The following is a 25,771-nucleotide window of genomic DNA, read 5'->3' as shown; positions in this document are numbered from 1 at the left end:
GGTGTGATCTTCTAATTGCCCTGGTGTCTGGCTGCGCATAATCAGCGGCCAGGTGATTTGCCTCAGCCTTCCACCCCACTATAAAGGTCTCCCCCTTACTCTCACAGAGATTGTGGAGCACACAGCAAGCAGCAATAACAAAGGGGATATTGGTTTGGCTGAGGTCTGAGCGAGTAAGTAAGGTTCGCAAGCGCCCTTTCAAACGGCCAAATTCACATTCTACCACCATTCTGCACTTGCTCAGCCTGTAGTTAAACAACTCCTGACCACTGTCCAGGCTGCCTGTGTATGGCTTCATTAGCCAGGGCATCAAGGGGTAGGCTGGGTCCCCCAGGATAACTATAGGCATTTCAACATCTCCAACTGTAATTCTCTGGTCTGGGAAGTAAGTCCCTTGCTGCAGCCGTTTAAACAGAGTAGTGCTTCTGAAGACACGAGCGTCATGAACCCTTCCTGGCCATCCCACGTGGATGTTGGTGAAACGTCCCTTGTGATCCACCAGTGCTTGCAGCACCATTGAAAAGTACCCCTTGCGGTTTATGTACTGGGTGCCCTGGTGCTCCGGTGCCAAGATAGGAATATGGGTTCCATCAATGGCACCCCCACAGTTAGGGAATCCCATTGCAGCAAAGTCATCCACTATGACCTGCACGTTTCCCAGAGTCACAACCTTTTGTAGCAGCAGCTTAATGATTGCTTTGGCTACTTCCAGCACAGCAGCCCCCACAGTAGATTTGCCCACTCCAAATTGATTCCCGACTGACCGGTAGCTGTCTGGCGTTGCAAGCTTCCAGAGGGCTATTGCCACTCGCTTCTCCACTGTGAGGGCTGCTCTCATCCTGGTATTATGGCGTTTCAGGACAGGGGAAAGCAAGTCACAAAGTTCAAAGAAAGTGCTCTTACACATGCGAAAGTTCCGCAGCCACTGTGAATCGTCCCACACCTGCAGGACTATGCGGTCCCACCAGTCTGTGCTTGTTTCCCGGGCCCAAAACTGGCGAGGAACGGGTAGAACCTCCCCCATTACCATCAGGAGCTCCAAAGAGCGGGGGTCCGCGGTTTCAGAGAACTCGTTCTCCAAGTCCTCATCACTCTCGTCGCCGCGCTGCAGCATCCTCTCCTGTATTTCTGGCTCATGGTTCAGCATAGACAGCAGGAGAATGCGTGAACTGTTTACAACATCCGCGATCAAGGTAATGATCTGACCAGGATCCATGCTTGCTGCAAAATGGCGTTTGCTCACTTCACCCAGTAAAAAACGCACGAAATGGCTGTCTGCTGCTTTCCGGAAGGGAGGGGGTGGGGCTGTACCCAGAACCACCCACGACAGTGATTTTTGCCCCATCAGGCACTGGGGTAGTAACCCACAATTCCAAGGGTCAGGGAACACTGCAGGAACTGTGGGATAGGTACCCAGAGTGCAACGTTCCTGAAATCGATGGACGCCAGGGAACATGGATGCACACCACCGACGTAAGATGCCCTAGTGTGGACGCGTAAAATCGATTTTATAAACCCTGTATTATAAAATCGATTTTAATAATATCGATTTTAAGCTGTAGTGTGGACGTGGGCTAGGTGTAAGCAGAGTCTGGATGAGCTCTCCCTTGACATCTAGTAGTGAGCTGTGGAAAAATACTTCAGAAGCTGATCTCATTTGCATGGACACAACCACCCTGCCTAGGTGCTCCGTATGATGGGACTGCTTGCACAAATGATCACTTGTGGCTGATGTTGGATCCCCAGTCTCCTTGTTATTGGGGCAGGAGCAATAAAGCATTGTTATCCTTGTTGTGTGAACCGAGGGCAGCAAAACTGTACCTGGCATACTCCAATGAAGGGACTCACCCTCAGCTGAACAGCACTCGCTAGGCAGGGGACATGGGATCCAAAGCCCAATGAGTTGAGAGAGAGTGGGAATAGGTATATATACACCTTGTGGTGTGGGCCCTGTTTAAGGGTCCTAAACACCCTTTCCCTCTCTGTGGTATAATAAAATAGCTAACTGAAAGTCTTGTTACGTGCTGCAGAGCTGAAATCACTGATACCTAAATATAAATATTAGACCTACTTTGTAACAGTGTCTCTATTACAAGAGACTACCCAGTGTGCACCAGCAGTGAGGCTCTTCCACTAACACTTGAAATCACTGAGAGGGGGGTGTCTGTGTGTGTTTGTGAAGACATCTTGGAGAGCTGGTGGAGAGGCATAGCAAGCAGCTAGCAGGGTGGCTGATGGAGAGGTGTGACCAGCAGGGCGGCTGGTAGAGGGGCGTAGCAAGCGGCCAACAGAGAAGCTGGTGGAAAGGGCCAGAGCAGAGCCCCGCAGATGCATGGCGATCGGACATTGGAGCAATGAGCAAGTGTTCGAGCAGTGTGGTGTGTAAGGTGCCTCCTTACCCCCTGGCCTTCCACACAGGGTGGGAGGTGAATTATGCAGATGAACCTCTGAATTCCGTACTGGCCAAGGACAGCAACTGGGAGTGGGGTACAGAGAAGGGATGGGCACGTTAAAGGGACTTTGGGGTTGCTGGACTTAAGACCCTGAGGGGAAAAGGACACTGCCCAACATACTTGGGGGTGGGTCTTTTGCTCATCACTGCCTGAGGAGGTCACACACCTTCCTCTGAAGCATCTGGTGCTGGCTACTCCTAGACACAGAATACTGAACTAGATGGACCTTGAGTCTGATCCAGTCTGGCAATTTCTGTGTTCCTAACTGCAATTCTTTAAGTCTTTCAGATAACAGGAACGTGTTATCCTTACAAAAACCATAATAGAAAATAAGAACATTCATTAAAAAAAATCATTTTAGAAATACCGTGTAAATTCTGGAACTAAAAGTGGTACCTTCAGTAGCTTTTTTTCTCTCCTGCCAACAATGGTTAGAAGCTGACAATTCACTGGAACCTGGAACATGGATATTCAAAAATGTTATATTATGGGGGAAATACATTCCTATAAGCACAATGTTGCAATTCTTGTAACACATCTCTATGAGAGTCAGTCACATGTTATCGGTCTGAAAGAATACACAGAAATTAACAATAACCCCAGGCTAGGAGTTTCTGGCCTTGTTGAAACTTAAGTTAATTGATTGCCAATTGATTTCAATGAGCTAAAAACCTTTACTAAAGACAGTCTAGAAAATCCACAAACATTTGTTCCAAGACAGAAACATTTGTGGTTTACCCTAGAGTATGTCTAGACCAGGATAAAAAGTGAACTAGTCAACACATTTTAAAACAGACAGGGTGATTTTACTGTGTATTTTACTGTGTATTAGCTGGTTGAGGTGGACTCTAGATTATGTCTAGACCAGGGGTAGGCAACCTATGGCACGTGTGCCGAAGGCGGTACACAAGCTGATTTTCAGTGGCACTCACACTGCCTGGGTCCTGGCCACTGGTCCGGGGGGCTCTGCATTTTAATTTAAGAAATTTTATTTAAAATTAAGCGTTTTAAAAACCTTATTTACTTTACACAGAATAGTTTAGTTATATATTATAGACTTGTAGAAAGAGACATTTTAACATTTTTAGAAGGTATTCCTGGCATGTGAAATCTTAAATTAGAGTGAATAAATGAAGAGTTGGCACACCACTTCTGAAAGGTTGCCGACCCCTGGTCTAGACATACCACTAGAGTAAACCACAAGTGTTTGTGGAACGTCTAGATAAGCATATACTGGCTAACTCAAACTCTTTGGCAATCAATTAATTTGAATTACAAGAAGACTACAAACTTTAGCCGGATATAGCTTGAGACAGCAAGGCCCACATCTCTTTGGGAAGGACAATGCACACTACTCTTCCCTAAGGTTCTGTCACAGAAGGGAATCTGTCATTTCTGCTTGGGATACTGCAAAACCCCCACCAATGGAGGCTGCCAAAGGAATGCACTGTATTGGCATCCCCCTTAGCTGCTCCTAGCATACCACCCGCTCCTCCCAGAGCTACCCAGGTTTAGGGATGTGCTGGCTCTCTGCAATCCTTCTGGTAAAGAAGTTGCTACCACATTCTACCATCTGCTTTCCCCTTTCCTCTGAGAACTGAACAGATGCTGATTTTTTAGACTCCAGATGTCCTGGGTAAATAAGAAATGATCTCCACCAAAGGTTGTGATACTGAATGATCACCAATAAGAAATTGCAATTCCCTTATAGTTTTATCAACAGAGACATTTATTCATTGCTGGGCCAATTGCTTTCACAGTCATTCCTATACCACTAACTCTGGACTAGCACAGCTTAGGGCCCTGACCTTGCAAAGAGAATTATCTAAATAGCACCCCGCATATAACCCCACTGAAATCAGGGGAGCTCTGCCCCCCATAGCTCACTCTGCAGAACTGGTGCTGTAGTCTGTTCCTATGTTTTCCAGAGTTAATTCTCAGTCCTCAATACTATGGTGATTAGGTAGATCAATCTATGCTGCTGCCTCCTGGATCACTTCCTACCAGACCCCTCTCTTCCCACATGGTAAAGCAAAGAACTGAACAACACAATAGAGTTTCTGACCTTCAAAGAGTCACCAGTCCCTCCTTTGCAGACTTGATCTGAGGAAGCAAGCATTCCTGTGGTGCTCCTTCCTAAGTCAGCTCACCTCCACTGCCTGCCCACATCTGAGCTACTCTGCTCCCACTGTTAAGCTCCTTCTCCAGGTTGTGCAGACTTTGCAGGTGTGTGGGCCCAGAACAGCTCCATGACCCGTTCCTCTCCAGTGTGGGGTTTGTACATTCCATCACACTCACTAATGATCTCTAGATGGACCGCCGGTCTGACCCAGTACGGCTGTTCTCATGACATGTTTTCTTGCCCTCGCTATGATATTATGCCAGTTAGACCTCCAAGTAATATTCTATGTCTCTCATTTTGTTCTACCCCCATTTTGGTCAGCGAGCTGGCCCTACAGCTCTGGAAGTCCCTCCTACCCTTTCCTTCCTTGTCAGGGCCCCTAGGTTTCATTTTTGGCCACATTAATTTATGGCACTGTTTGGTTGTTTTGAGGAAAAAAAAAATTATTTGATGTAATTTATTGTTACTCATGTATCAAAGGGGTGTTAGTCTGGATCTGTAAAAGCAGCAAAGAGTCCTGTGGCACCTTATAAACTAACAGCCATATAGGAGCATGAGCTTTCGTGGGTGAATACTCACTTCATCGGATGCATTCACCCACGAAAGCTCATGCTCCTATATGGCTGTTAGTTTATAAGGTGCCACAGGACTCTTTGCTGCTTTCATCTTTACTGGAATCATTGCAAATAAATGAATAAATGTAGATTGATGCCTTTCCTCATTCTTGGGGGAAAATATTGGTTTTTATGCAGTCAGAGATAAACTGGATTAAATAATAGTATAAATCCACTAGTACAATTCTAAATAAATTCAAACACGTGCAAAAAAGCATCCTCATGGCCTTTTATGGAATTCTACACTGTAGCATATTAAATTGCATTCCTCTTTTCCTGGAGCAATCTGAAGGCTTTTCTGACTCTATGGCCATTGGGTTTGTGATGCACAGGGTGGTGAGCTGCCTTTTCTCCTTTATATAAAGATGATGCTTTCTCTCTCTATCACTAATCCTTTGTGGTTTTTTTGCAGTTATTGATTCAACTTTATTATGTAGCCCCGGAGAGAGGCGCAGGGGACATTTTTACAAGACATGCCATGCAATGTGTTTCTGAATGTTCACCCCTCCACTAGGACCAGGACCTCTAAACACGCTCCCATGCACACTCATGTAGTTTATAGTCCTGTGCACGGCAGAGAGAGGGCATGTGTGCCAGGTTGCTGCTGACCAGAATACAATCATGGAATACAAACGCATTGATGCTGCTCTTCTGGGTCCTCCCCATCCCCCCACCATTCTGTTCCATCTTTAAGAGTATCAAATATAGTTTAAAAATATACCAGATAATACAGGAGACACCATCTTCTGCGAGGGAGGCTTTTTAAATAGAAAATACAATGAATGTAGGTGGGCGCAGTAAAAGAGCACCTCTAGAACTAGGTCTGTTTCATCAGTAGCTGGTATCAATTTGTGACCAGATACCTAACTGGATTTTTCAGCTATAACCCAAGATATCAGACACATGATGGCTTAGAGTTGGATTGCCAGTCAGGAACCTCCAATATGCAACCTAGTCTGGCATCCTCATCAAGGTTAATTTAGTATGTTAGCTACTCAGGGCATGAACCATAGGCCCAGATTCCCCGCTGTGCCTACATCCACTGCACACAACTAAAGGAGGGAAAGGAGAAAGGAGATGGTTGCAGCTCCATCTTTCTGGAGCAGTTCTATGCCAAGCCTAGCCCCAGTGTAGTTTAGGACTGCTGTAAATTACAGTGGGATGTTACACCAGACAAGCATTGTGACTCCACAACAGTATTCTGGTCACGTCCTGTGCCATCCTTGATACACTATGCTGGAATCTGCATGGTGAGATGATATAGGAGCTGGCTATGCCAACTCTTTCGCCAGTTGGGGACTGCACTATGGTGGGGAGACCCACTAGTTTTCCACCCCCTTTTCCCACCAGGGGTCAGATCAAAGTAAAAATTTGGCCTCATACTTTCTTCTGGGTCTTGTACACTGAGAACACCATCAGCGCTTAACAAATAATTATTAATGTCTTCAATGATGGCCAATGCATGTGTTTTCAAGGAAAACACACTCCCCCTATATAATACATCTAAGTATGCTATGTTATCCACAGAGGAAATAATTGCCTAACCCCAGCATGCGACTAACCTGTGCTCTGAAACAAAAGGACGAAACGCCTTTAGGTTTATTATCTACTCCTGGGGTAAAAAAATTGTAAGCATATGAGCAGCAGGAAGCATGCTAAACAACCAGTGGGGCCACTGGACATTCGAGATGCTAAAGGAGCACTCAAAGAGGATAAGGCCATTGCAGAGAAACTAAATAAATTATTTGCATTGGTCTTTACAGCTGAAGATGTGATGGAGATTCCCCAACCTGAGCCATTCTTTTTAGGTGACAAATCTGAGGAACTGTCCCAGACTGAGGTGTCATTAGAGGAGGTTTTGGAAAAAAGTGGTAAATTAAACAATAATAAATCATCAGGGCCAGATGGTATTCTGCCAAGAGTTCTGAAGGAACTTAAATGTGAAACTGCAGAACTACTGACCGTGGTATGTAGCCTGTCATTTAAATCAGCTTCTGTACCAGAAGACTGGAGGATAGCTAATGTGATGCCAATTTTTTAAAAAGGGCTCCAGAGGCAATCCTGGCAATTATAGGCAGGTAAGCCTAACTTCAGTAGAGGGCAAATTGGTTGAAACTACAGTAAAGAACAGAATGATCAGACACGTAGATAAACACAATTTGTTGGGGAAGAGTCAAGATGTTTTTTGTAAAGGGAAATTATGCCCATCAATCTACTAGAATTCTTTGGGGTGTCAACAAGCATGTGGACAAGGGGATCCAGTGGATATAAGGTACTTAGATTTTCAGAAAGCCTTTGACAAGGTTCATCGTCGAAGGCTCTACCAAAGTAACCTATCATGGGGTAAGCGGGGAGGTCCTCTCATGGATCAGTAACTGGTTGAAAGATAGGAAACAAAGAGTAGGAATAAATGATCAGTTTGGTCAGAGTGGAGAGAGATAAATAGTGGTGTCCCCCAGCATCTCCTTCTGGGACCACTATTGTTCAACATATTCATAAATGATCCGGAAAAAGGGATAAAGAGCGAGGTGGCAAAAATTGCAGATGATATAAAACTACTCAACATAGTTAAGTCCAAAGCAGATTGCGAAGAGTTACAAAGGGAACTCACAAAACTGGCTAACTGGGCAAAAAAATGGCAGATTAAATTCATGTTGATAAATGTAAAGTAATGCATATTGAAAAACGTAATTCCAACTATACATATAAAATGATGGGGTCTGAATTAGCTGTTACCACTCAGGAAAGAAATCATGGAGTCACTGTGGATAGTTCTCTGAAAACATCCACTCAATGTGCAGCAGCAGTCAAAAAAGCTTACAGAATGTTGGGAATCATTAAGAAAGGGATAGATAATAAGACAGAAAATATCATATTGCCTCTTTACAAATCCGTGGCACACCCACATCTGGAATACTGCATGCAGATATGGTCACCCCTGTCATAAACAGATAGTTAAGGGTTAATGTCTCTTTCACCTATAAAGGGTTAACAAACAGTGACATGCAGACACCTGACCAGAGGACCAATCAGGAGACAAAATACTTTCAAATCTCGTGGAGGAAAGCCTTTGTTTGTGGGTTTGGGGTTTGGCTTTGTTCTCTCTGGGTCCTGGATGGGACTAGAGGTACAACCAGGTTTCTGACAATCTCCCTGCTACAGTCTCTTATCTATTCAAAATTGTAAGTAAGAAAAGGCGGTCATAGTCTTTTAATTTGTTTTTTTTTTCATTTGCATATGTGTACTTGCTGGAAGTAGCTTAAATTGTGTTTCTGCTGGAGAAAGTTTTTTCTATTGTTTATAGTTAAAAGACCCTGTAACTTTTTACCATCTAAAGTGCAGAGATAAACCTTTTACTTTTTCTTTCTTTTTTTATTAAAAGTTTTGCTTTTAAGACCTGTTGATTTTTCTCTCCTAATTAAGGCTCAAAGAAATTGAGTCTATATATACCAGGGAATTGGTGGGAATTGGTGGGAAGCAAGGAGGGAAAGGTAAATTTGTATTGCCTCTGGGTGAGGGTGAGAGAGAAACTTGATCTCTCTGTGTTGTGTTTCAAGGAGTTGAATCAGGCGATCTCCTAGTGTTCCCAGGGTGGGAAGGAGCTGGGAGGAAGAAGGGAGGGGGAAGGGAATGGTTTATTTCCCTTTGTTGTGAGACTCAAGGAATTTGGGTCTTGGGACCCCCAGGGAAGGTTTTTGGGGGAGACCAGAGTCTATCAAGCGCTCTACTCTAAGTCCTGATTGGTGGCAGCCTATCAGATCTAAGCTGGTAATTAAGCTTAGGGGAATTCATGCTAGTACCCAGATTTTGGACTCTAAGGTCCAGAATTGGGAATTATACTTGACAACCCCATCTCAAAAAAGATATGCTGGAATTGGAAAAGGTTCAGAAAAGGGCAACAAAAATTATTAGGAGTATGGAACAGCTTCCATGTGAGAGAGATTTTAAAAATGAGGGCTGTTCAGCTTGGAAAAGAGACAATTAAGGCGAAATATGACTGAGCAGTGGTGAGCTGAAGCTGGTTCCCAGCAGTTCTCAAGAACCATTTGTTAAATTTAGAAGCCAATGTAGAACCGGCTGTTAAAGGGGCGGGCGGGTGGGCAAACAACTCCAGTCCGCAGGCTGGACCATCCTGTCTCCGGCCCGCCTGAGCTCCCAGCTGGGGAGGCTCCCCTGACCCCTCCCCCACTTCTGCCCCCACTCCTCACAGAGCTGCAGCATGCCAAGCCGCTGGCGCCAGCATTCTGGGCAGCTCTGCAGCTCCTGCCACTTTTGAGCGGCATGGTAACATAAGAACTAGTGGTTATCAAATGAAATTAATAGACAGCAGATTTAAAGCAAACAAAAGGAAGTATTTTTTTTTCACACTATGCACAGTCAACCTATGGAACGCTTTGCCAGAGGATATTGTAAAGACCAAGACTATAAGAGGGTTCCTGGAGGATAGGTCCATCAATGGCTATTAGCCAGGATGGGCAGGGATGGTGTTCCGAGCCTTTGTTTGCCAGAACCTGGGAATGGCTGAGAGGGAATGGATCACTTGATGATTACCTGTTGTGTTCATTCCCTCTGAAGTACCTGTCACTGGCCATTGTCAGAAGACAGGATACTGGGCTAGATGGATCTTTGGTCTGAACCAATATGGCCATTCTTATGTTTATGTTCTTATGTTTATGTTCTTATGAATTCTGTGCCACTTCGCACATGCAGAATTCATGTGATATGCAGAATTTTTTTTTCAGCAGAAAGTGCCTGCAGTTACACGTTTCACCCACCAGAGACAGATGTGGCACCAGAACAGACAGCAAGTTCATCTCAAGTGAGATGGGCTCCAGCTGCATATAGGAAAGAGCAGAGGCTGCATTCCGCACAACACCCTGCCTGTGGGGCCAAATCAGGAGGAACCAGATATGGGGGGCTGGACAGCATGAAACACATAGGACTGCGGGGGTGTGTCAGAAGGGGATTCAGAAGCGGCAGCTGTGGGGGACAGATTGGGGTATGGACTGAATGGGAGTGGGGGTGCAGAGACACATGGGGATGGGGGGCAGGGGTGGCTGACTTGGGGTGATGGTAGAGTACAGAAACATACATGAACAGAGGCAGATGTGCCTGACTGAATGAGAGAGGCTAGAGCTCAGCCAGGGTCTGCATGGGGGAGGCTCCCTAACAATCCCTCCCCCTTCCCAAAAAAATTTTTCCATAATTCTCCCACCCCCACACCCAACAACCCTCCAAGTTCACACTCAGGCTCCTTCCCAGCAATTACTTCCCTCTCCCTCAGCTCCTCCGTTACCCCGACTCCTCCAAACCTTTGCACTGCCTCTGAGGGGTGCAGGAAATACATTTCTGTATTGTAGTTTAAACTAATGATTACTCAAAGTTCTGTATTAATATGTCCAGTAAGGAATCTATTTGTCAAAAAAAAAATAACATTTCCTGAATCTTTTTTGTTGTCTGTATTGTAAGAGACATACTTACTGAAAGGTATTTTAAATAAATTACCAAAATATTTGAAACTGGCATGATTATATTATGTTATTTTGACAAATAAAATATGTGGAATTTTGCAGAATGTTGTGCACAGAATTTTTAATTTTTGGTGCAATATTCAGGAGCTAGATGCTGTTTTAAATCTAAGACACTTTTTTCGGCAGGGAGTCCAACAGGTTAATTGCATGCTTTAAAAAAATGTTCCTATATTTGTTTTAAATTGGTTGCCTTTCTCTTTTTGCATTACGGAAAATGTTCAGTACCTACTCTCCCCCTGCTGCCTCCTCTTTCCATCTTTCACTATTTTATATAGCTCAATCATAGCAGAACAGGAAGGAAAGCTGTCACCAGAGCAGCTGTGTATTTCTTTCTTCTGCACAGTATCTTTGTCTCAATAATATTTGGTCCACTCTAGACTACTGGTTCCCAACTACAGGTCTGGGCCCACTGGAGGGCCACAATCAGTTTTCAGGGGGTCCACCAAGCAGGGCTGGCATTAAACTTGCTGCGGCTCCAAGCTCTGCCACCCAGGCTGAAGCCAAAGACTGAGCAACTTAGCTTCCAAGGCTTCCTGTGGTGTGGGACCCCAGGCAATTGTGCTACTTGCTACCTTCTAACAAGAGCCCTGGCTTTTATATGCAGAAAAACGTAGTTGTGGCACAGGTGGACCGTGGTGTCTTTTATAGCATGTTGAAGGGACCTCAGAACATGGGTTGTGAGTATAATAGGCCAGGGAAGACCCATCGCCAGACACCCTGGGCCATAGTGGCCCCGTCCCTTCCCCGAGACCCCGCCTGCTGCGTGCTGCCTGTGCCTGCCTGCCATCATGTCTCCTTCACGCTCCCCTCCCCTGAGTTCCTCGCTGCTCACTGCATCCCTCCTCCTCAGAGACAAGGAAGTGAGGAGGGATGCAGAGACCGAGAGCCAGCAGCTGACGGAGTGAGGAGGCTTGGCCCAGTGCTGCGGCTGGGGCTGGTCTGCTCGGGTGGCCAGCCTGGCGCTGGACCAGTGGTGGGAGCCATCAGCTCGGGCGGGGTAGGGCCTTCAGGGGCGCTGGGGTTGGCCCAGCGCTTGGGGGCGGGAGGGGGCGCTGACTCAGCTGGGTTGTGTGTGTTAGGGGCAGAAGGGCCGGTAGCTCGGCCCGGTACTGGGGCAAGCCCAGAACTCAGAGAAGCTAACAGTGCAACCTGGTGTTGTGGGGGCGGAGGGGTGGTCAGTGGCAGTGGCTTGGCTCAACAGTGCGGTAACAAGGGTAAGGCGAGTGAGGCACTTGCCTTGGGCGTGCAAAGCAGAGGGGCGCAGCTCTACCACAATCAGCAGTGCTTCAGCGGCAAGTCCCTGAGTCCCTGTCAGAGGAAAGGACCTGCCACCAAATTGCCACCGCTGCTTCAGTCATTCTTCGGCGGCAATTCGGCAGCAGGTCCTTCTCTCCGAGAGGGACTCAGGGACCTGCCGCCGAATTGCCACCAAAGAATGAACGAAGCGGTGGCGGCAGCAATTCAGCGGCAATTCCCTCCCTCCAACAGGGACTCAGGGACCCGCCGCCAAAGAGCCTGGAGCCGGCCCTTGCCTCAGGCACAAAAATTCCCTTTTATGGCTCCGTGGCCCAATGTGGCTGGGGTGGGCGGGCCAGGGCTCCTCCAGTTACGGGGGCCCCTCCAGGCTTCTCCTTTTACAGGGGAGGGGTGTTTCAGGGCTCTGGCATGTGGGGGAGTGGGGCCTTAGGCAGCAGGGGCAGGGCCAGCGGGCTAGCCTCCCCAAAGCTGGGGAGAAGCCCTGCTCTAGATCATTCCTATTTCTGTTAGATCTTTTTCTAGTGATAATGTGGTATTCTAGGTAATATACCATCAATTTATATGTAATGATATTATAGTATTTTAAGTATCATTTTTCTTTATCATCTTCTTACTGTGATCTAAAAGCTGATTAAATTTTTAATTTATGATGTATATTAAGCAAACATCTTTAATTACGTGTGTAATTCTTAGAGGATTAGGTCTTCTGAGTCAAAGGTTACAACTAATTCCAAACTCATCAGTGTTTCTAAATACCTAAAGTTGTTTGTTCCAATGTGCTTTAATCTACACTTATCTATACTGGATGTAAGCTTCTATTGTATTACTCACTTAAAGTAATTGTTAGGTATTCCTGGAATTCTTCACAGTCCACTTTAAAGTTAACTAGGTTTCTGCAGTGACCAAGTTTTACCACTTCACGTCTTCTTCCAGGTTTATACATATACTGAACACCACAGATTTTAGTCCTGATCCCTACGGCTCCACAAATATTATCCTCTTTCCACTCTAGTAATGAGCTATTTATTCCTACTAATTACTACCTATAAATTTTATTCCATTTGGGTGAAATTTACCCCTGTGCAGAGGGCCAGCACAAGGTTTTAAGTGGGATTGATATGATGCACAGAGAGAACTTCACTTGTAGTCCCTCTCCCACACAGACTAAATTCCTTTTTAAAATTCACACTCTGTTACAGGTCTATCACCTTAAGAGTCTACCAGCAGAAATTTTAGAACATTTAAGTCAACTTTATTGAAATCTGTTTTGTTTCTGAACAAGAAATCCTTTCATTTTTCAGTTTTTCCAAAGTAAAAATCCAACAAGCCAGAAAGCAAATAGGAATTCTGAATTTCTTCAGGCATCCACTTGAAGATTTCTAGCCTCACTTGGGTATCAGTCATTAAAACTGAGCTTATGACATTTTTCACATTGCCCTCCTACAATCTATCATTCTGCTCTATGACAAATAGCCCACTTTCCTCTTCTGGTTAAAAAAATACAGCCTTAATCATGGTGTAACTACTCTATAGTGCCACAGCACAATTGCATAGTGCTACAACAACAGACACTGAACAATCTGCATGACAAGCAGTCTTTTGGGAAATAAAGCAGCATGAGTTTAATTATTTGCTAATCAAATTTTCATAGGTGAAAGCAGACATTCTGGCCAGCTGGGCTGTGATCACATTGCACTGCCATAATAACAGACCCAAACCTGAGAGACTATTTGTTCCCTGAACTGATGGGAACCAGGGGAATGAGAAACAACAAGCCTGAAATTCTGAAAGCAAAGAGGATGTTTTCTTGGCAGTGAGAGTCAATGAGGGAGGCAGCCTGGGCATTGGCTTCAAGGGAAATTACTCCTAGTACCCAGAGAGAAAAGATAATACTATGGCAGTTTCCACTAAGGTCTAAATAGGAAGCAACAGAGAGATGCTGTGTTAACTAGCAAAGAAAGGAGAAGGACTCCCCATCCAAGCCAGAGGACTGTATGATCACTATATACATAAGCTACAATGTTGCCCCCACCCCCAAAATCATCTTGAGCTAAATCATCCGCCCTTTCTAGGAAGGGAAAATTACTTGGGAAACTGCAGAGTGGACATGGAGCTTCTTTTTCCTCCTCCTGGGAAGGTTGGCAGAGGAAGAAGGAGACCTGGCCCTCCAAGTACTCCGGATGTCCTGAGAGCCACAGGAAAACTCCACAGATCTGGGGGCATCCACATGGAAAGCCTGTTCCCCTGCGCTTCTCAGGGAGGAAACATGAGTTTTATAAGGCAATGAGTGAGGACACAAGACAAGCCGTGGGAATTAGTGCTGCAACTGTTTGCATTGAATGTTGAAGGGAATCCCAAGGGAAACCCTATGGGTTTGCCAGGAGATGATAACCCATACAGGACATATACCCCAGTTCCAGCCCTCTCCTACTGGCCACCTCCCCCAAAATCATGCAGAGCATGATCCACTAACTAAGGGAAGAGGGGTGATTCCTCATGACCCTTCTGGATAGAATGGTCTGATTTGATGTCAGGTAAAGAGGCAAAAGTGCTCTCCAAAACCCTAGCCCCAGGGATAAATAAATCTATTGCTATTGACTGGGAAGTGTTAACTAATTAAAAACATTTCAGTAAGGGATAAAGAGGTAATTTTACAGGGGCAACTAGACCACTTCCCATGACACTGATTCAAGCAATTCCTACCCAAGGTAGATGATACAATAACACTTACAATCAAATTTAATCTGCATCTAGACCAGAGCTTAAACTGAAAGGGTGGGAAAATGGGAATATTTCCATGCAAGCCGGCTGATGGGGCGGGGGACAACAAAGAAGGCAACTGCCAGGTGCCCAAGTGATTTAAAAGTGTCTGGGGGCCACCAGCAGTGCAGCAGAACTAAGGCAGGCTTCCTGACCACCCTCGCTCCGCATCACTGCTGGAAGCGGCCAGCACGTCCCTGCAGCCCCTGGGGAGGGGGTCTCCGCATGCTGCCCCCTCCCCAAGCACTGACTCCGCAGCTCCCATTGGCCAGGAACTGCAGCCAGTGAGAGCTGCAGGGGCAGTGCCTGCAGGCAGCCGCGCACGGAGACCCACTGGGCCCACTGCCTAGCAGTCACTGCCAGAGGGGTGTGCTAGTCGCTTTAGGGAGCCGCCCGAGGTAAGCACCAACCCCCTGACCCCCTCCTGCACCCCAACCTCCTGCCCCAGCCTAGAGCTCTCACCTTGCACACAAACTCACTCCCAGAGCCCACATCCCCTCCTGGACCCAAACTCCCCCCCAGAATCTGCACCCCAAACGCCCTACCACACTCAACCTCTTGCCCCAGCCTGGTGAAAGTGAGTGAGGCTGGAGGAGAGTGAGTGATGGAGGGAAGAGGGATGGAGTGAACAGGGGGTGGGGGCCTTGGAGAAGGGGTGGGACAGGAGCATGTTCTCAGGGAAGGGGTAGGGCAGGGGGCAGGGCAAGGGTCTTTGGGTTTGCATGATTAGACAGTTGGCAACCCTACCGGGTGGGCATGTAAAAGCCCTGGCTGCGCCGGAAGAGCACGCCCAGAAGCGCAGCCAGCACAGGCGCAGCACTGCCCAAATGTCAGGCGAACTGTGTCTGTGCGGGTGTGGTTTTTGTGTGCGTGGAGGCCCATTGACTGTTCTGTCCTGGGGCCTGGAATTGCTGTTGGCAGGCCTGTTTCCATGCCTCTGGAGTAGAAGCAGGTCATCCCCACTTCTGGTACTGCTAAACCATCAGCTTATAAAGATACTTCTGAAAAGCAAATATTTGCTCTATGGAATGCACCAGATTGCACATATTTAAAAAAATACCCAAGAGAGGATAACACTAGACTTCCCAACAAAAGTGCATCTTTGAACTGATCGTTTTGAAGACTGATCCAGAGAATTTTAAACTAAAAAGAACAACCACAGCATAGTTCAGTCCTGATGACTCTTGGCACTTCTTGTTACTATTTCCTGAAAGACTCTTTATTAGGGAAAGGGAGAGGCTGTGGGGAAAGAGACTGATCCCTCCATCACCACTCATGGTAAGTTATAAATTGTGACAACAACAAAGTCACAGTGCAACTTGTGATGTGTATTCACAATGTGATTACACTTAATTTTTGTTCATATAATTATGATGACGGTTTTAAGAAACATGAATGCAGCATTCTCTAATCTGACTGGAATTACATTTGTACAAAATTTGTATAATGTACTGTAGTGAGGGGGTGTAGCCTCTCTCTGAGATTGACAGGGAGGAATCACCGCCTGCCCACTGGTGGGCAGGACCAAGAAAGCCATGTTCGCCCCACTGGAAGCAGAAGGGCAAGACAGGAACAGGAAGTATAAAAAGTGGGCCCTGCAGCTCAGTTGTGCTGGAGCTGCTGAGGGAGACAGATGCTTCTCCCCTAGTGCTGGAGCAGGACACTGAGAGGATATCTGCTGACCTGAGGACTTGCCTGAGCTTCCAGAGCGTCTCACCACTCCAGACTCCGAGGAGCTGCTGGGACTACCATTGGCAGCATGTTCCAGGGAGATGGAGGATGACCCATGGATGCATGTACGCCCTCAGGGGAGGGGAAGAAGTAGCCCAGGGACAGCTGACTGTAGTCTGGCTGTGTTGCTGCCTGAAGACAGGTAAGCATGTTGCAGCTGGATTCCCCGCTGACCCAATGGTGGAACACTCTGCCACTCTTAGGGCCCTGGGATGGGACCCAGTGGAGTCTGGTGAACCTGGGTTCACCCCAGTTCTGAGGTGGCAGTCTCCTTTCCTTAGGGTAGGGGCTCTGTGTTAGCCTACTATCCACCAGAACTAGGACGCTAGACTATTCATTGCTTTGCCCTGCCTGAGGGCCAAAGCCCAAAATCATTTGGGGCTCCCCCTTGTCAGAAGGCTTGAGCCCCAGGGCATGATTACTGCCCAGCCCTGCTCAGAGGGCCAGGGCACCAAACACTGCTAATTTCCCCTTGTTCCAGACTGCCTTTTGCAGAACGAAACAGTGAGGGAGCATGGTCTTCCTTTGAGATTGACAGGAAAGAATGGCCATGCGGTCCTACATGTACACACTTCAGATGTGCTGAAGGAGAAATTCTGATTTGGTTCTTATCTTGATACACAATATTTCTCATGAAGCTGGTGCTCATGCCAGTATGAAAGACAGATAGATGGCCAGATAACTAGAGGCACTGACATTTTTAGGATGATAATGTGACTGCTCTTGAGCATGTTCACCTAGGTTAGAGAGCACAACCACAGGAGCACCACAGCACTGCCACTGATGCTAGGATGGATGAAGCCATGTAGCTGTCTTCAGGGTATGTCTACACAGCAATAAAACACCAGTGGCATGGCAGCGTCTGGCCCAGGTCAGCTGACTCAGGCTGCGTGGCTATAAAATTGCAGTGCAGACGTTTGGGGTTGGCGGGTCTCAGATTCAAGGGCTCCAGCCCAAGCCCAAAAGTCTACCCTGTAGTTTTATAGCCCTGCAACTCAGCTGACCCAGGCTCTGAGACTTGGTGCAGCAGGTTTTTTTAATCACAGTGTAGACATACCCTTAGCAGCTAGGGCAGGATTTTAGGGGAAGAGTGGGAAGTGGGCTGGTGGCACTCAGGGTTGTGGCTGGGAGCAGCATGCCAGCAGGGAACAACAGAGATCAACAGAGGGCATTGTTGCGCTCTCTCTGTAGAGTGCAGTGGCAGTCTGAGGCACATGGCATGCACAGCAAGCACGCAATAGCTGAGTTACCAGTGTATTAATATGGAAGCAGTTAACTAGACCTCTAGCTAGCAGGGCATCAGCTAACTGGGCAAATATAACAATGCAGACTCCCTGGACAGGGGACCATGGCCTGGAAAACACTGGCACGCACACATTCCAAAATTGGAAAAGATAATTAACCACCTTGGGGAAGGGGGGTTAATTAAAAATCTCAACTTTATCAGCAGAATTACACACTCCAGGATATGCAGATGTTTGGCTGCTGTGATATATCAACACACCTGAGTGCTGGAGGCATTTTGTCTTTGGCCTCATATCTCAGCATGCACCAAAGATGGGGTATTATCATTTAATATCTGCACACTCTGGCTTATGCTATTCCTTACATCTTGATGTTTCATTATTAATTGTGAAATTATTTGCTTCTTATAATCTCTGGGGCACTGTTTTAATATAGTTCTTGATAAGCTAATTTCAGTATATTAAAGGTGTTCTGCAACTTCAGCATTAACTACTGAATTCTAAATGATTACCATCATTCAGTTATATATAGGCTTGGAAGGATTACATTTTTATCAGTAAACATCAATTTCACCCTACACGCACAAACCAACAAAAAATATTTCCATCAATAATAATCTAAATTTACAGATAGACAAAGTAAGAAAAATGCTGCTTGAGTTTTATTTAAGGCTCTTTACTTTGTATATTTTGACAGGTGCTGTTGACTATGTGTGTTTTACTGGTTATAAAGCTTTAACTTAACTTTTTGACTCTCATCTACTGTACTTAAGTAATTAATGTCTAACCACGTCACCCATTGTCTGCCCCTCATAACTTCCTGCCAGTGTGAAAATTTAAAATCAATAAAAATCAGAAAAAAATATATCAAACCCATAATTTTGCACATTTGAACATTTAAATTGATAAAAATAAAAAATGCTTGAAAATAAACATCAAAATTATAAAATCAAATCCTGCCAAGCCTAGTTAATATGTGGTTCTCTAGGTGCACAATGCACTTCACATACATATTAGAAGATAAGGTCCCTGCTTCAATGATATTACATTCCAGATTATACAGGTAAGACGATGAAAAATGACAAACGACAGTGTGGAGTGAGGAAAGAGAAAAGGAATGAGGCAAGCAAGCAAGCAGAAAGGGCATCATACAGTTTTGGTATGAGCACTATTTTTCATTTAATCAAGCATGAGAGGGTTTTTTTCGCAGGTTATTTTTCCTGTTCTCCCTTTCTTCCCCACCCCCCTCCCCTTTAGGTCCATAATTTGCCACATGTACACTCAGATCAACTTTGATGGGGCTGCCCACAGAGTAAGGTGCTAGCCAACATCAGTAAGGTTGGTAGAATCTGACCCTTAAGGAGCCAGTGTGAAAGCAAGAACCTATTGCACCAAAAAAAGAGATTAATGATGGAAACCGTAGCTTAGTAACAGCAGGTGAGCAAATGTATCATTTTAATTTACCTTTTCCCCCGTTATTCAGACCTAAGAAGTGCCTGCTCAAATAACATGCCCACCCCTGGGAATAATTCAGATCTCCAGTACCACCCCCCTCCAATTCCAATAGTCAGTGTTTCTGCCAAAATTGTATTTTCAGATTATTTACAACCAGATCAAATTCTTCAGCACTAATGATAATAAAACAATGATACTACTTTGTATAAAAAAGGCTTCCACTCACAGTAACATCACCAGCAGAGTGCATGCTGGGATGACTCAAGAGAAGCATAAAATCCACCAGTTTAGAGCTAAACTCTGCTGATCTGGAAAACAGTTACCAATGTCGATGTAACATATTTGCTGAAATTTCTTCTCATTCTGTTTACACAGACAATTACTTTAAGATTACTTCAGTGATGTGATCAGTACAAATGCACACATATCTATTAGTCCATTATACCAGGCCAGCGTGCTGTTTTCATTTTCAAAAGAAAAAAATACTTGGAAAATGAACTAACCAATTCAAATATAATACAGCCAAGATTCAGCCTGAAGGTAACTTTTATGGCCAAGTAAATAAATCCCTGGAAACAGGGGTTCTGATGAAAATATTGACACATGTATATATATATATATCGGCAAGAGCAAAAGATACCACAGAAGTACCATACTGAAAGACAAATTCAGCAAATATGCTCTTTTTTCCTCCTATCTCCCAGAATGAAGCAGCTAACAGATAATACTAATAGACCAGACTGTTCAAATCTATGTTGCATCTATTATTTTATATACAATGTGCTGTTGTGATGGTTTACATACTTGTTAGCATACTTTACCCAGCTGTTTTCTGTAAGTCAGGCTGAGGGTTTCTGCTTTACACATGCCTAACGGAGCAAACAGTGACAATGCTGCATCAAAAATCCATCCCATTGTATCAAAACCTGATCATGATGATCAGTATGGCTGCAAAACCTCATCACATTGCAACCAAGATCACATGGCCGTGCTTACTGAATGAAGTTTTGAAGCAACAAATAAAAACATTTAGTGCTTAGGTCCGCCATCCTACTACCATTTAAACCAACAGAACTTTTACTACATACTTCAATGCAAACAGGATTTAGCCCTTATTTAGCAATTAATAATAAGTATATGAACAGTAAAAAAAAAGGAGGACAATCCCAGAAACCATGGGAAAGGTGGCAACCCTGTCTTGTCCCATAAATTGTTTGGGAAATATAAGTTAGTGTGAAAGATAAAAGCTCAGGCCCCGATCCCCTAAAGTATGTAGGTGCTTAACTCCTATTGATTTCCATGGGAGATAGGCATCTAAATACCTTTTAGAACTGCGCCTCAGTCCTGCTCATAATACCTAATTCAGCAGTTCCACTAACTCTTATGTTTGTAAACAGAGGTTATCCTATGAATTAGGGTGCAGAGTCTAGCTCTGACGTTGGACTATGTATCTTTATTGAGACGAAAGTAGAACAGTTCTTTCTAAACACACACTTTGAAGGGTGCAATCTGACAGCTGGCCTGCCAGTAAGGGTGATACCCTATGCTGCAAGATGGGATTGGATGTGGGGAAAGGATGGGATGAATCCCAGGACTGGAAATGGAATGGGAGAAAGAGAAGGATCCTACACTTCTAAATGCAGGGAACTATGCTAAGAGAGAACCTTGTGCTTGAAATGGATAGGGCCCCCTGTGCAGGGTACCAGGCTGGGAGACCAAATGACTGTATGAGGCCCCAGCAGAGGGGATGCGAGATTCACTACTGGGATACCCTTGTTGAGAGGAATGGAATGTGGGGGGGGCTCTGCAGAGGGGAGTGGGAGAGAGGAATCCTGTGCTGAGAGTAGGCTGAGCCACCAACAGTGGGGACTAGGATGGAGAGACCCTGTGTTAGGGGTTGTGTGCAAAAGGGCAGACTCTCTGCATAGGGGACTGGAATGGAAGGAAAAGGGCAGACTCTTTGTGTACGGGATTGGAAGGACCCTGTGTTAGGGGTTGTGTGGAAGAGGGCAGACTCTCTGTGTAGGGGACTGTGATGGAAGGACCCTGTGTTAGGGGATCTGTGGAAAAGGGCAGACTCTCTGTGTACGGGATTGGAATGGAAGGAAAAGGGCAGACTCTCTGTGTAGGGGACTGGGATGGAAGGACCCTGTGTTGGGGTTGTGTGGAAGAGGGCAGACTCTGTGTAGGGGACTGGGATGGAAGGACCCTGTGTTAGGGCTTGTGTGGAAGAGGGCAGACTCTCTGTGTAGGGGACTGGGATGGAAGGACCCTGTGTTAGGGGTTGTGTGGAAGAGAGCAGACTCTCGGTGTAGTGGACTGGGATGGAAGGTCCCTGTGTTGGGGTTGGGTTGGTGGGAAAGGGCAGATTGGGATGGGGGAAAGGTAGGGGAACGGCTGGTCCTTACCTTTTCCTCATGGCTCTGCCTCGCCCTTTGCTCCTGCTGCCCAGCTATCCCGTTCTGTGTCCGCGGGTCCGGCGCTGGCAGCCGTCCTTCCTCGGAGCTGGCAGACCCAGCACCACCCTGCTCCCCCTCCACGCTGTGCTGGGGGCCCGGCTGCGCCCGGTCCCAGCGCCGGAGCATCCCCAACAGGACAAGCAGCGCCACGGCCCCTCCTAGCAGCAGCATGGGCCAGAGGGAAGCGAGCACCTGCGCCTGCAGTAGGGCCAGCCGCTCCGAGAGCTGCGGTCCCGGAGCCACCAGCTCGCCGGCTCCCAGGGCCAGCCGCACCGCCGACTCCAGCATGGCTGCAGCAGGCGGGCCCCTCTGGACCCCACTGGCTGGGTGCTATAGCCGCCCCCTTCCCCTGCAGAGATCGGGTCCCAGCGGTTCTAAAGGGGCTGAACGCCGATCGCTACCTGCCGCGGAGGCGCGTCTTCCAGAATAGCCCCAGCGCTAAACCTCGGGGCTTCCCGGCTGGGTTCTAGAGCGGCTCCCTGCACCTTCTAGAACGTACCGAGTCCTAAAAACGGGAGTGGAGTCTGCCTTCTAGATCGCACTGCGCCGGGTTCTAGCACTGCTCCCGCAGCGGGGGGCGCCGCTAGGCGGCAAGTCGGCCAGTGTCCAGCACTGCACATGGAGCGGAAGCAGCGGACACCCTCCCTGTCCCCCCGCGCTTAGAACTCACTGGGCCGGGTTCCAGGACCCCCCGCGAGCGCCAGCGGGGTTCTAGAGCAGCATGTGGCGCTGCAAATGCAGCCGAGATCGCAGGCGCCCAGCTGCCCGGTCTCCCCCTGCCCTAGAGTGCACTGCCTGGATAGTTGGTGGCGGAGCCCCAGGAGCGGTAATAAACGGATTCAGGCCAATCGCGATGGGGAAGGGATCTGAGCCAGGCTGTGGGGGGGGGCTGATCCGAGTAGGGGGGGTTACGTATCTGATGGCAGACGCTTTACGGTGGCCATGACAGACCAGAAATGTTTGTGCAGCGAGTTTAGGTTAGACATACTTATGTTGCTGCAAATGGGTCCAGCGCGGAGAGGGATGTTCTGCAGGGCACACCCTGTGTATTGTGTGTCAGGTCTGTATGTAGAAGCCCACATGGTGAGAGCGAAAGATATACTGGGGTAATTGTGACTAATGTGTTTCAAAATGTGGATTCATATGGTGAGAGAGCACTGATTAAATGACCCCACTGAAAGTCAAAATGTCAGGTTTATAGGCTCCTCACTGTGCCGGGCATATTTTGTGACTAGGGATAGGAATCAAAGAAATAATCAAGTGATCAGCTCAGTCCCTGCTGTAATTTAATTCAAAGCAGTAGAGTTACATGCAGTATGGATGAATTTGATCTACAATGTGTATTCTAGAATTAAATGCACTGTGATGTTTCTAAAAAACAATTATACAGTTTTGTCTAGAACAGTACTCAGATTTTTCATTAGTGCAGACCAGATCATAATATAGAATGTCTTGTACATATACCTCCCCTCCCAAACACAGCTGTATAGAGACCACTTTTGCTATAATTCACAACTGAATAACATCTCTGGCAGTTACAACAATTGCATACCCATGTAAAATGTGTGTTGTGTTCCTCTCCAGGGCAGAGAAGTTAACAGCCTATTACTGCTAATAGCTAATGGCACTACTCCTTTAGCTCAAGCAGTGCAGGTCTCTGCACTGGTAACAAAGGTTTTAGGTTTGAACCCTGTTGATAACCCATGGTGGGTTGTTACATTTACAAAGAAAAGTAATGTCCTAAAAGTATCTTATATAATTTTAGGTGCTTTTAATGTGACTTTCCAGGCAGAGATAAAATGGATTAGCTTCGTGGGACCAAGCTACCTCTTCATGATCCACTGCCCATAGCTTGAGAAACTCTAGTCTGAGAGCTGGTCTACACTCGAAAATTAGATCAACTCAGCTACGTTACTCAGGGGTGTGCAAAATCCACATCCCTGAGCATCACAGTTAAGTCGACCTAAGTCCCGATGTAGACAGCACTCACTCGATGGAAGAATTCTTCCTTCAACGTAGCTGCCACTTCTCGAGGAGGTGCATTTACTACGATGGGAGACCCCCTTCAGTCCTGTAGTGTCTACAGTAAGTGCTGCAGGGGTGAAGCTTAGCCTTAGAAGCAGGGAAGAAGCACTGTGCTACTGCCACTGCAGCCTTCCTGATAATGTCAGAATACAACAGCCAAGCCAAGGAATTATTTGTGTGATTCTTACTAAATCACCTCCCACCTCCAAACACTGAATCACACTGATCCCAGGTTTAACTCCACTGATGTCTATATTCTTTCAGAGGCCCCCCTCACCATAATATAACAACTCCGCAGCCCACCTGTGCCAGAACTGGTTTTCTGAATATTAAAGCCAGGGCTGGCATTAGGGGGTAGCAAGCAGGGCAATTGCCTGGGGCCCCCCACCACAGGGCCCTTACAAAGCTAAATTGTTCAGGCTTTGGCTTCAGCCCCTGGTGGGTGGGCTCAGGGCCTTTGGCTTCAGCACCATGTCATGGGGCTTTGGCTTTCTGCCATGGGCCCCGGCAAGTCTAACTCTGGCCCCACTTGCAGGAACCCCTGAAACCTGCTCAGGGCCCTGGATTCCTAGTTGAGAAACACTGGTTTATAGAATGCAAACAGATTTTCTCACTTGCTTCATATTGCTCTGTTTCAAGGGTAGGCAACTTATGGCACGCATGCTGAAGGTGGCACGCGAGCTGATTTTCAGTAGCACTCACACTGCCCGGGTCCTGGCCACCGGTCCGGGGGGGCTCTGCATTTTATTTAATTTTAAATGAAGCTTCTTAAACATTTTAAAAACCTTATTTACTTTACATACAACAATAGCTTAGTTATATATTCTAGACTTATAAAGACCTTCTAAAAATGTTAAAATGTATTACTGGCACACGACACCTTAAATCAGAGTGAATAAATGAAGACTCGGCACAGCACTTCTGAAAGGTTGCTGAACCCTGCTCTGTTTCATTCCACATTGTCCCCCTTATTTCGTGTTGCTTCTAACACAGGTGTTCTCTCAATTAACAAAGTGCTTACCCCAAGCTTCTTGGAGCCTTTACAAAGCTCAGAGGTGGAATTAATAGTCACCTCAGAAATAAAGACCTATTTTCAAATATTCTTCTAATAGAATAATATGCTAACAGAAAAACACCAGTATGGCCACTGAAGTGTACCTTCTCCAGGCCTCTCCCACACCATCCCTGCAGTGTTATGGCCTGGGGAGAAGGAGATAACAAGTCCCACAGCCAAGCAGAAACATGCTGCTCTCACCACAACAGGAACCAGTGGGCAGTAAATGCAGAGGAACACAGGGAATTCCTCCACCAGTCACAGGCAGCTTGAGAGGTTTGCCTCGATCAGGTTTCTGCAGCATGGATCAGAGGCTTCAGCCACACAAAACAGGGTGAAATAATGTATATTATTACATAATTTATGTTACACAGAGGTGAAAGTAAGCCGATCCGGTCCGGTACGGCATACCAGCAAGAGCCAGTACACCATGCCGGACTGCACTGGCTTCCGCGGCGGGGATTTAAAGGGCTCTGGGCTCCCCGCTGCAGCAGGCAGCCCAGAGCCCTTTGAATCCCACCCGTGGCCCTGGCAGCCGGGCTGGGGCTGGGATTTAAAGGGGTCAGAGCTCCCGTGGCTGCGGGGCGCCCAGAGCCCTTTAAATCCCAGCCCCAGCCCAGCAAGGCTTGGGTTTCCCCGCAGCCTTGGGAGCTCCAGGCCCTTTAAATCCCTCCCACAGCTCCAGCAGACAGAGCAGCGGTGGGGATTTAAAGGGCCGGAGCTCTGCGGTGGCTGGGAGCCCCGGGTTGATTTAAAAGCCTTGGGGCTCCCAGCCACAGCCGGTGCCCCAGAGCCTTTAAATCTTGAGAGGCACAACCTCTTCCGGTTGAGGCCACGCCCCCTTCAGGACTCCGGCAGTACTGGTAAGTCCTGTAAGTTACTTTCACCCCTGATGTTACATCACATCCCTACAACACAACTCAGTACGTTAGCAGTGTGAGCCAGCCTCATCAGACAGCAACGAAGACTTGCACCAGTACTGCCTCTTCCTGAAGTCTTTATTCACAGGTGTTAGGGGGCCTAAATGGTAGCTGATGCAAAGCTGACTAAAAGGTTTTTACATAAA

General features: G+C 46.7%; 1 protein-coding gene across 6 annotated transcripts in view; it reads right to left on the bottom strand.

Moving 5' to 3' along the window:
• LOC115648159 (protein LYRIC-like) overlaps positions 1-22,491 on the bottom strand; it is a 53,898-nt gene extending 31,407 nt beyond the window's left edge. For 5 of the 6 annotated variants that reach the window (XR_003999475.1, XM_030555366.1, XM_030555368.1 and 2 more), the window contains exons 1-2: positions 21,576-22,491; positions 2,850-2,909 (exon numbers count right to left, since the gene is read on the bottom strand). Coding sequence is in view for 5 of the 6 variants with exons in the window: in XM_030555366.1 (XP_030411226.1) it covers positions 2,850-2,909; positions 21,576-21,914 (399 nt within the window). In the remaining variant the exon portion in view is untranslated. The remainder of the gene's footprint in view (positions 1-2,849; positions 2,910-21,575) is intronic. The other variant, XM_030555367.1, reaches the window with a different exon arrangement.
• Positions 22,492-25,771: the final 3,280 nt, after the last annotated feature.

Source organism: Gopherus evgoodei, chromosome 3 (assembly GCF_007399415.2).
Source record: "Gopherus evgoodei ecotype Sinaloan lineage chromosome 3, rGopEvg1_v1.p, whole genome shotgun sequence".
Classification (NCBI taxonomy): Eukaryota; Metazoa; Chordata; order Testudines; family Testudinidae; genus Gopherus; species Gopherus evgoodei.
This window is presented reverse-complemented; position numbering and strand designations above follow the sequence as displayed.